At 36.1% G+C, this 12,372-nt stretch overlaps 1 protein-coding gene across 1 annotated transcript in view; it reads left to right on the top strand.

Moving 5' to 3' along the window:
* LOC100546353 (dynein heavy chain 7, axonemal) overlaps positions 1-12,372 on the top strand; it is a 98,356-nt gene that overhangs the window by 27,047 nt on the left and 58,937 nt on the right. The window contains 8 exon segments of the mRNA XM_031554142.1: positions 828-953; positions 955-1,022; positions 1,827-2,025; positions 4,048-4,188; positions 7,329-7,541; positions 8,844-8,953; positions 9,403-9,571; positions 12,213-12,315. Of these exon segments, the coding sequence (XP_031410002.1) occupies positions 828-953; positions 955-1,022; positions 1,827-2,025; positions 4,048-4,188; positions 7,329-7,541; positions 8,844-8,953; positions 9,403-9,571; positions 12,213-12,315 (1,129 nt within the window).

Below are 12,372 nucleotides of genomic sequence, written 5' to 3'. Positions count from 1 at the left end.
TAATTAATTGAAACAACTTTCAACTCATGCAACATATTTTTTTTAAGTACATATGTTCTTTTCACTGAAGGTGTTAATTTGAAAGGCAGTAGCTAAGAGATATATGTTGTTATCTACTCAGTGTAAAAATATAAGGAACTGTTTATCAAGCAGTGTGTCTTAGTATGTGTTATTTAGATGCTATCGTAAAAAATAAAAAAAAATTGTGATACTTCTAAAGAATCGATAACTTCATATTAGCAAAAATCTTTAAAGATGTCTTTAGTTGGTAATCATTATGCCTTTTTCAGAGCATATGACTAGTTAATGTTACTTCTTAAGTCCTATAGACAGTAGCAGTGCTGCCTACTTGCAATTTTGCCATCTCAACTCAGGATCTTATGTATAGAAGTATTTTACATGAGTAAAGAGATCTTTTTTTTTTACATTGGAATTTTATAGATTACCGGATAAAGTATGTGTCAGTATTGTTGCCATACCAGTGTACTTAAAAATCTGTCACAGTCTTTTGCTGGTTCATTTTTCTTAATTATATGGGTATATATGGGGTATGGGGTAGATTGCTGTTGGTTCAACAAAATGACAGGAATCACTTTGATGGATTGATTCTGTTTTGAAAGTTATTTTCAGAAATAGTAAATGTAGTTTAATGCCGACTGCCTTACTGTTTTTCCAGTGAAGCAAGAAACTGAAGATTATGAATTGTAATTCTGGCAATTACAGAGTAAAGAAAAGTATGAAATAAAGTTTAATTTTGCTCAAGACTTTTACTTCAGTGCTGCGTTAGTAGACATGAATGTTTTTATCTGGTTTAATTTCTTTTTCAGGACAAACATGTGCTGGCAGTGGCAACAATAGACAAGATGTTGGAAAAACTGAGGAAATGCAATGAATTTCTGGAGATAATTCTCAAGGGACTTAATGAATACCTAGAGAAGAAGCGCCTGTTTTTCCCCTAGATTTTTTTTTTTATCTAATGATGAACTCCTTGAGATTCTTTCAGAGACCAAAGATCCTACCCGGTACCGTAGTATTTAGTAGATGCATTTGTGACTCGTTGTGCATGCAGACAGGCTTGCCATATTGTTTCTCTGTTTCTCTATAACTTTTTTTTTTTTTTTCCCCACTGACAGCTATGGCGTTAAGAATGTACTAGGTTGGATTTTGTATTAGGCAAATGCAGAGTGATTTTTAATTCAAGTAATTTAATTCTTCTTTGTTTTCTAAACTAGTAACCTTTCTGTACCCAGTTTTTCAGAAAATTCAAGAATCCAATTAATAATGCATATTGAAATTAGCATACTGTGTTGTTTTTTTCCCAGTGGAAAATTGAACATCAGGTAGGATCCATACACTGCAGTTTTATTCTAATTGTTTAGATCTGATAGTGTCCAGTGCAAGGCCATGCAAGGATAAGAATTAAAATAATAAACAACCTTCTCATCACTAATAAATATTAATGCAGTGCAATTAATAGGGTTGTTTTACTTAAATTCATTAATGTTTACTATAGTTCTGTGGAAAGGTATAAATAATGAAACTTTATGCACTTTAGGTGGATTCCTATTTGTCTTTTTTAGCTTATATATTACAGAAAACATGAGTAATATTGTACATCTTTAATTGGTCCTCACAAAGTTGTGCAGTGGGCATCTTGTAGGTGTAATACAGAATAACTATTGTTGAGAATAATAATTTTACTAGTAAGCTTAAAACGACCTTTAATTTCTTCAAAAGTTGTTTTTTTTTGAAAAGTTAGAACTACTTTTCTAAGACTGGAAAGGAAACAATGTCAAAAGCTGTTTAATACCAGTTTTGCTTTCTAGAGTACAACCTCACCTGAAAAAGTGTTTTGAAGGAATTGCAAGAGTAGTGTTTACTGATGTGTTAGATATTACACACATTAAAAGTAGTGAAGGAGAGACTGTGAAACTCACACAGACCATTTCAACCTCTGAAGCTAGAGGTCAAGTTGAAAGATGGCTCGTTGAACTGGAGGCAGCTATGCTGAATTCTGTCCACAAGGTAACAAATCATAACGCTTTTATTTTTATTCTCTTAAGCCTGAAAAAAATAGTAAGGTGATTATGTGTAGCTGTTTAAAGATTGAAAGTACTTAGTTGTGGCAGTTGTGTTGTGTGTCCAGCACAAAAACAGCTATGTTTAGGACATGAGAAAATGGCTCATAGAATGCAAGGAAACAGCCTCAAGTTGTGCCAGGGGACATTTGGATTGGCTACCAGGGAGAATTTCTTCATGGAAAGAGGGGTAATGCATTGGAATAGGCTGCCCAGGACCGTGATGTAGTCCCTGGAAGCATTTAAGAAATGTGTATGTGGTGCTGTGGGATGTGATTTAGCAGTAGACTTGGTAGTTAGGTATATGATTGGACTTGATCTTAAAGGTCTTCTCCAACTAAAATGGTTTTGTAGTATTTTGTACTGGTATTGGAGTATTGGGAGGCATAAGCAGTAAAGTTCATGCTTAAAGTTAAGCAAATATCAAGTAGTCTGTTGAATTAAGGCATTTAAGCATAATATTTTCTGGAGGCAGAAAGCCACCTTGATTACATGTCACTTCAACTGCAATTTGATTTATCAGTGATTATAAGTAGCATTTCCAAGTATTCATGTATTTAGGCATATTTGCTTTCAATATTTTTGGACCTCATTTCCAAATGAAGTTATTTAATTATTCCTTAGGCTATTGTCATATAGCCTTGATTTCTTCTGTTAACATTCACGTATACTGGAATTATTTTTTATTCTTTGCAGCACAGCATGAGCATTAAAACCACGTCTATTAAGATAAAACCTTTTTTTTTAAAAAAAAAAAACAATCAACAACTAATCTGATATCAGTTTTCCGGATTTATAATGCTCTAAATTTCTTAAAAATGAAAAACACTTGACCCAAGGATTCTTTTGTCAGAGATTGTTCTACACTTGGGGTGTGGTATTAAAGGACAAGATTCAAATGAAAGTATGCCCTTATTTTTTAATACTCCTTTTAACATTCCTCTTAATTCTGACTACCTTAATCAAGATTCTGAACTCTTTTCAGATTGTATTATTAGAGTGTTCACAAGATCACATCATCATGTCATATACATAGCTATCTCTGTCATTTTGTTTCTCTTCAATGTCAAATGAAGTAATCAAATGTACCCGCTTCTGACACTGTTGTACAGTACTACGGTTTAATTATACTAATGGTGTATCAGGAAATAAAAGTGAATAAGTTGAGCACCATTTGTCTGCATTCGCTCTTGATTTTTAAGACTTCTGTAGTGATCTGAAACACGTAATATTTATGTAGTTGTTGTGTCAATACAGGTACATTTTTTCCATAATGGGTTATTCATGCCATTCTGTGTATAAATTATTAAAAGTAAAGAGACTTGGAAGTGCAGGACATACAGCAGATTTTCATCCAAGTAGTGTTACACTGATTTTCTGAGGAGACATCTAAATTTTCTGAAGCTTTTGCCTTACTCTTACTTAGTTTTGTTAGTGGAAGGAAGAAAAAAATACGTAATGTTAGGGACTGAAAGATTTTTCCAAAGTTTTGATTTCATTGAGATCATCCATGAGTGGTTTAATAGCCAGATTTATCATTCTGTTATTAGAAAATGTACATGAAGTTAGATATTAGATATAAGTTTAAATAATATGAACTGCAAAGTTAAAAGTTCTGAATTTATAGCAGAATAACTGTATTTTAAAATGACTTTTCAGTCTGGGTTGTTTGTTCTAACTAAACTGTATATGCACTTGTTTTCTAGTTTCATAGAAAATTTTATGTTTTCAGTGGCCTGAACATGTTGTGAAATTAGTTCTCAGAAATTTTTTTGTGATTGCTTGGTTCATGTTACTATATTTTCATTTTTTTAATCTTGGAGGGATTTTCTTTCAGGATGTCAGTGTCATAGAGTTAAAATTGAGGCTGATTTATTTTCGATTCTTAGTACTGCAACCTAACCTAAATTCTAAAGCTAAACATTACTAATTTTCATATGTGGCTACCACATGCTTCTATCCTATATAGGTTATTCAGGATGCAATTGAAGCTTATCCCAAAACTCCACGTATTGACTGGGTACGAGAGTGGCCTGGACAGACAGTTCTTTGTGTATCCCAAACTTTCTGGACGATGCAGGTAGAGATGTCTATTAGAAATGGCCAGAAGGTAAGAATATTCATTGTATAGTTAAATTTTGTCAAATTGATGTAATGCAGTGATGAATCCAACCTTTATTTATCTTTTTGAATGAGTAGCTGCTCAGTGTAATAATCTTTTTAATACCCTCCTTTGAAGGTACGCTTGAGCTGTGATTCTTGACGACTTTGAAGTTAATACTTTCTTTTGAATGTGGGCATGCTTCGGCACAATATCAGAATACATTCTGTATAGCTTAACATGTATATTGTATGTTTCTGTGGAAACAGGTCATTGGTGTTTATTCTATTAACTAGCATAGATAGTCTCTGTCTGTAACTTAGCTTAGCTTTCTACACGTTCAGTACTTTTTATAAATATGGGCTAGGAGTAGCAGAAGATAAGTACCATCTTCACTCTTGCCAAACAATGAACGCATGATTGATACAGAACATATTATCTATTTGCTAAGAATAAAGGTGAGAAGAAAGGTACCTAAGGCATTGAATTAAGACTCAGGATATGTGTTTTGCAAAATCTTTCCTCTGTTTTATCAATAAGGATTGCTATTACCTGTTATATTTGGAAATGTTCCAGAATTGTTACTAGATATGCATTATCGTCCTAGGCAGCTAGATTTTCATTCTCTGATGTTAGGAGAGAAAGGGGCATCAGGATTTACATAAAATAGTATCTTTGGCACTTAGTATTACTTTCTTTTACCAGTTTTTGCAATGTGATGCTATCAACTGGAGAAACATCTGCAGTATTTGTGTTTTGGGGTTCTTGCTGTTCATATATAGCTGAGTTAAAACACAAACACAAACTCAAACTTAAATCTACTCTTTAGTCTATTTATGGAGGAGTATTTCAAGGCCATATAACACCGTTTATTCACAAGTGGAAGCAATGGCTTCTGATAACAGTGGGCATTTCTAGAAGCTTTATTTGTCAGATAGACGGGGAAAAAAAGCTTCTTAGTGGACAGAACTGAAGGAAGAAGAGAATAGAATTTCTCTTCCTAATAAAAGGAATAAGTCTTGCAATGGACTGGAAGATTTGAAAAAGATTTAAAAAATAATTTGTTTTTCTAGTAGTAAAGAAGATTCTCAGTTCTCTTGGGAAAGAAGGAAAGCTTCTGCATACTGTACCATTTATCTTCTCTTGGTGAAAGTCTTTTAGGAAGGAGAAACAGAAATTCTAACCTTAGAGATTTTAAATCCAGCATACAATCCAGAGACTTTAAAGCCAGTATCATCTTAATGAGGTTGTCAGTGAATAAAAGAAAGAAGTTAAGGAATGATTAAGTTCATTTGGTTTTGGGAATGTTTGTTATGGAATTCTGAGCCTAGACAAGGCTCTTTTGCTGTGTATGTTAAGTCTTTTCTATCCTGGATACTCAGGGAAACCTGTCACTTCTGTAGGCTTTACTCAAGCTCTTTTGTGCTGGTAGTTCTGCCCATCTGGCCCCAGCCCAAGAATCTTCATTTTGCTGGAGAAAGAGACCTGTGTTTAGTGAAGGACTGGGAGGAGGTTTGCATCTCCTAACAGCCTGTCACAAATCTTGGACAAGGAGAACTCTCAGTCACAGAACATTCAAAATTCTTTAACATTTCTATTTTGTACTAAAGCATATGAAACATGACACACTCACTGACCACATGAGAGGCATTCTGCGTGATGCAGCTTTATCTTGGTCAAAATAAATGGTATCCTACCTACAGCATCATTTTTTGCTGACATCAAAGGCACTCTGCGCACACAGTGACTTCTTTTTTCTAACAGAAGCTCTTCAGTGTTTTCTGGGACAGGATACCAGTCTCATTTAAGTCACTTATTATGATTAAAAAAAAATTTACTCATATACACATGCAAACACACGCGGGCATACACACAGGATTTTTTGCAACATTTTTTAGTTGTTTCCAACAGATAACTGTATAAAGGTATAAGTTTTTTATTAAAACAAATAGTGAGGTAAGATGTATAGAAACAAAACTGTTTCATAAATTTACAGAGTAATATTTTGTGGACCACTTTCATTTTCAGTGAAGTATGTAGTCAGAAGTGCAGTAGTAAAGAGTTATACTGAAACGGGAGATAAGAACATACTAGTATGTAGGTTTCTAGAAGTTTGCTTGGTGAAAGCTTGGAAAGCTTGGTGGTAAGCAAATAGGTTTTTATCCCTGACTTGAGTGATATGTTTCGGATGATTTGAACTTCTGAAGCAACTCATGAAATTGAAGTGATTTTTAACTTTGCTTGCTTCTTTATATTCATAAATTAAAAATAAGTAATTCTAAGCGGATGATTTAATCAAGCTTAGTGTTTGGGAAATAATTAGCTGGGGTGAGAGACGTCAAAATAAGAAAAATTCATTGGTGGTTACTGCTGTTAGAGTATGCGAAGATGAACTACATTCTAGTGTGGAGAAAAATCTAAAACAGATGTAGGTAAGTTTTTCTCCAGACAAATAGCAGAAATTTCTGACTTTTCTGTAAGGATTCAGAACAATCAAGCTTACTGTGGACCTTCAGTGAATGCATCTTCCTGAACGAGTGTGCATTTGAGTGCAAAAGATACGGATGTCTAAGTGGCAAACTCTAACAATTTCCAGGTTTCGATGTCTTTCTTTTTAATTTCAGTTTAGTGCGGCACTTAGCACTTCTCAGTATTGATATAAGTGCTTTCCTTAAATTGGACCTTTACTTTTTACCACAACCTACGAGAATGAAAAGGATTGTAACCAGATTGTTCCTAACTACTGTAGAACTTAAAGTTCTTTTTTTCCAGTATTGTGATGTTCCTTAAGCATAGAAAATATATTGTATACATATAAGCCAGTCCTTAAAATATGTGTCATTTTCATTTTCTTAATGTGAAATTTATAAAAAGCTAAGGAGTAATTCATGTATTTCAGGAAGAAATAAGTTATGCTGTTTTGTTTCCTGAGAGGTGTCATTGATGTCTCCATGTATTGTTCTGTAACATTAGAAAAGCAGAATCAAATAGATAAAAGCCCTGTTGAACTATTGTCTGTGAATGATAGTTTACTATTGTAATAGTGAGAAGGAATATTTTGATATAGAAAAAGAAGAGTAATATAAGGAAAAAAATCCTCGTGCCTTAGACTAAACCTGCAGTTACCTAACTTGTAAAAATTTTCCCAGGCACTAGAAGATTTTCTGGAACAGAATAATAGACAGATAGAGGACATTGTCACCTTGGTGCGAGGAAAGCTGTCTAAGCAGAATCGTGTGACACTTGGAGCACTTGTTGTGCTTGATGTTCATGCTAGGGATGTTCTTGCATCTCTAGTAAGCAAGAAAATCAAAGATGAGAATGACTTTGAATGGCTAAGTCAGCTTAGATACTACTGGGAGGTAAGTGAGACCTCTCAATCTTTTTAGAAGGTAATTTTCATTCATAGCTTTTCGATTTCTGCTTGCTTGCTGACACAGAGAATAGTTACTCTGATGTGATAATTTCTGCTGATAAGAATATACCTTTAACTGATAATTCTGTGGATTGCTAACTGAAACGTCCAGTAGCCAATTACAATCAGTTTTTAATTAAAATCTCATCACTGCTGAATCTCAGAACATTGGCTGAATCTGCAGGAGAGATTGCTGTTGTTCAAACACTATTTAATTTTTATTATTAATGCTATTTATTATTGTTGTTTCTGAAGAGTAAAAAATGGTTTAGGGATGACAACTAAAGATTTTAATCTGATGTCAATATTATTTTATGTATTATTTGGAAAAATAGGAATGTTTATACTGCGTGGTGGTAGTGTACAGTATATTTGCATTTGTCAAGACAATATTTCCCATTTTACAGAAGACATTGCACCTAAAATTAAAATATATTGTGTTGCCATATTAGAGTCATCAAGTTGACTATAAATTCAGCTATTGGTCATTGGAGCTCCTGGACCAAGAAGGAAGGGCTGCTCAAATATTTATGGGACTGGAGCATCTCTGATAAGAGGAATGGCTGAAGGAATTCGGCCTGTTCAGCTCGTAGAAGGCTTGGGGAGATCTGATCCATGTACATAAGTATCTGAAAGGAGGATGACAAGAGGATGGGGCCAGACTGTCCTCAGTGTATAGGATGAGAGGAAATGGGCAGAAACTGAAACGCAGGAAGTTCTGATTGAACATGGGGAAAATGCTCTTTATTGTGAGGGTGACTGAGCTCTAGAACCGGTTGCCCAGAGAGACTGTTGAGTTTCCTACTCTGGACATATTTAAAAGCCGTCTGGATACAAGCCTGCTTAGTATGCTCTAGGAGATGGAGAAGAGAGGTTGTTTTAGAATGATAGACTAAAGTCCCTTCCAGCCTCAACCTTCCTGCAATTCTGAGATACTGTTTATTACTGATATTTCTGTTTCTGTTTGAGAAAGACCTTCATCTTTCTAAGTAGCTAAACAAGACCGTTTTACTCAGCCATATGGTTAGTAGAACTTTTTCTCGATAGAAATTAATGGAAAAACGGTTTTGTGTTCATACTTTACTGTCTCTTAAATGGTGATATTTTTGTTTATTGAATCACAAGCTGTCTCAGAGCAATGCACCAATTATTTAAAAGGGTTGTGCTCATTTACAAAGTTGAGGAATATTGTGTTGTCCTTCCTTTGTGTAATCAGTTCACCTACAAAGTCAGTGCCTTATTTTCTTAGGAAGGACATCTTCAAACAAGAATGATCAATGCTGGACTGAGATATGGATATGAATATCTTGGCAATACACCTAGGCTGGTTATTACTCCACTTACAGACAGATGCTACAGGTAAAAGTGCTTGTTACTGAACGTTCTGTGCTTGCAAGAATCTACTTAGTTGAGATATTTTAGTCCTGAATTGGGTGACTCCAGGATTATATCTTTGATATTCTAATAGGCATAATTAGAAGTGTTTAAATTGATTAGAATTCATCCTGTATGAATACTTTAATTTACATTTCTAATAAATTTAATAATTTATAACACTGTGGTTAGTGATAAATGAATAGTAAGCTATGGGTTTTTTTGTTTTTTTTGTTGTTTTTTTTTTACCTTATAGTAAACTTAAAGCATCTCTATGTATTTGTGGACTACAGCTACCAGGAGCACGCAGACTGTACAATCTGAGGGAAGTTTAGACATTAAACAAGTTTTAAGAGTTTCTGGAAGAAGTTGGAGCAGCTAGAAAAGTAGCATAAAATTGTTACAATTTTTTTTTTCTTCTATTTTATTTTCAGAACCTTATTTGGTGCGCTACATCTACATCTTGGAGGTGCTCCTGAAGGTCCTGCAGGAACTGGAAAAACAGAAACGACAAAGGATTTAGCAAAGGCTGTAGCTAAGCAGTGTGTGGTTTTCAATTGTTCTGATGGATTGGATTACATCGCGTTGGGAAAATTCTTTAAGGTTTGGAAAAGTCTTGAGGGTCATATTTTAAATTATATGAAAATATTTTATTTGCTTTTGTAATTGAAATGTAATTTCTTCCACTTCTAGGCTGCAATACAATCCTAGTATTGTGCATATAGGTTTGTCTTCTCCTAAGAATCCACCTGAAATATCAGAGTGTTTTCTCTGTGCTTTAGAAATGAAACATACGATAATGATTTTATTTGTTCAATATAGACAACATAGATGCCATTTAAATGAATACATTTTTAGTAGCTGATTGCAAATTTAGGGGATTTGGGATTTAATTTAAACTCTAAATAAACTCGTAAGAACCATTGTATTAAACAAATGAAGCGTATTTATCACAGAATCACAGAATTGTAGGGGTTGGAAGGGACCTCTAGAGATCATCGAGACCAACCCCCCTGCCAAAGCAGGTTCCCTACACCAGGTCGCACAGGTCCAGGGGAGACTTGAATATCTTCAGAGAAGGAGACTCCACAACCCCCCTGGGCAGCCTGTTCCAGTGCTCTGTCACCCTCACCGTCAAGAAGTTCTTACGCACATTCGTGCGAAACTTCCTGTGCTGCAGCTGATGTCCGTTTCCCCTTGTCCTGTCTCCACGTACCACTGAAAAGAGCCTGGCCTCACCACTATGGCTGCCACACCTCAGATATTTATAAACCTGGATCAGGTCCCCTCTCCATCGTCTTTTCTCAAGGCTAAATAGACACAGTTCACTTAGCCTTTCTTCATAGGGGAGATACTCGAGGCCCTTCACCATCTCTGTAGCCCTCTGCTGGACTCTTTCCAAGAGATCCCTGTCTTCTTTGTACTGGGGAGCCCAGAACTGGACACAGTACTCCAGATGAGGCCTTACCAGAGCAGAGTAGAGGGGGAGGATAACCTCCCTCGCTCTTTTTAATGCACCCCAGAATGCCATTGGCCTTTTTGGCCACGAGGGCACACTGCTGGCTCATGGCCAACCTGTCGTCCACCAGGACGCCCAGATCCCTCTCTGCAGAGCTCCTCTCCAGCAGCTCATCCCCCAGCCTGTATTGGTGCATGCAATTATTCCTCCCTAGGTGTAAGACTCTACACTTGCTTTTGTTGAACCTCATCCGGTTTCTTACTGCCCAGCTCTCTAGCCTGTCCAAGTCTCGCTGAATGGCAGCACAGCCTTCAGGCATGTCAGCCAATCCTCCCAACTTCGTATCATCAGCAAACTTGCTGAGGGTGGCCTCTATCCCCTCATCAAGGTCATTGATGAAGATGTTGAACAAGACCGGACCCAGCACAGACCCCTGGGGAATACCACTGGTTACAGGTCTCGAGCCAGACTCTGCACCACCAACAACAATCCTCTGCACTCTGCCAGCCAGCCAGTTCTCAACCTACCTCACTGTCCACTCATCTATCCCACACTTCCTCAGCTTTGTTATAAGGATGTCATGGGAGACAGTATCAAATGCCTTTCTAAAATCAAGGTAGACTACATCTACTGCTCTTCCCCCATCCACCCAGCATGTGACAGCATCATAGAAGGCCACCAGGTTGGTCGAGCACGACCTCCCCTTGGTGAACCCATGCTGACTACTCCTGATAACCTCCTTTTCTCCCAATTGTCTGGAGATGGTATCCAGCACAAGCTGTTCCATCACCTTTCCAGGGACAGAGGTGAGGCTGTGTTGCTATTTATGTTGCTATTGGCCTGTGTAGACAGCTCTGTATTATGAAAATATATCCTGAATGGTATCTGTGCCGTTCCAAACAGTATCCTATTCCTAACCGGAATGGTACAGAAATAGAGTAATTCTGCTTTTCTCTCTGGCATTATTCTTCTCATATGTGTTAAGTGACAGAACCGCATGGCATAGCTTCAAGATTTGACATGAGAGAAATTCAAATAAGCAAAGCAATTTTTTTTTTATCTGCAAAACGATTAAAGCAAAATTCTGTGTCTTAAATAGGAATTTGTAGAACAACAATTACCAAATCACAAGATTCTGTCTAGACACTATATGTACAGCAGAGTTAGTACAGTGGCATTTAGGGAACATATAGAAGAAAGAACTATAAATTAATAAGAACTGTAGGAAAAGAGAATTGCTCCTTGGTTATAGTTTGGGTAACATGTCGTGCTGTAATATGTTGTTAAAAGACAGTCATTTTTGTTCATATTGTAAACAAAATGGTTAATTTTAGCCCTGCAGAATTCCTTATGTTGCCTGTTGTCGTTGTGACCCCCATCAGGTATAGACATGAAAAAAAAAGAATGAGTAGGTTTTTTGGAGGCCTATATAGAGGTGAAAATTTCCCCCTTGTCCAGTTCCAAAATACTGACATTAAAGGTAAAACATGCAAAATGTATGTATTTGGTAGCACTTTGCCTATGACTGAAGAAACAGGATTTCAGTTTACATAGAACAAGTTTTGTGTCTTTTTCCCTAAGCAAACTTTTAAATTTCTTTAATTCTTTTTGGTGATTTCTGATATTTGGAGTGAGTTTGAGTAGACTTTAGTGCCATGAATCATTGATATAAGTTCTGTCTTTGCACAGTAAAACCTTTTCTCATTACTGAATTGTTTTGGTCAGCATTGATATGTTCAAAATAAATGGGCACCAATCAATTAATCTGATGCCTGTCACTTCTAGGGTTTGTTATCTTGTGGAGCGTGGGCTTGCTTTGATGAATTCAACAGAATTGATTTGGAAGTGCTTTCTGTGGTTGCTCAGCAGATTTTTACTATCCAAAGAGGTAAACTGTTATTTTAACTATAACTTTGTTTTACGTATGACAAAGACTAGAGATGGG

This window comes from Meleagris gallopavo, chromosome 7 (assembly GCF_000146605.3).
Source record: "Meleagris gallopavo isolate NT-WF06-2002-E0010 breed Aviagen turkey brand Nicholas breeding stock chromosome 7, Turkey_5.1, whole genome shotgun sequence".
NCBI lineage: Eukaryota > Metazoa > Chordata > Aves > Galliformes > Phasianidae > Meleagris > Meleagris gallopavo.
This window is presented reverse-complemented; position numbering and strand designations above follow the sequence as displayed.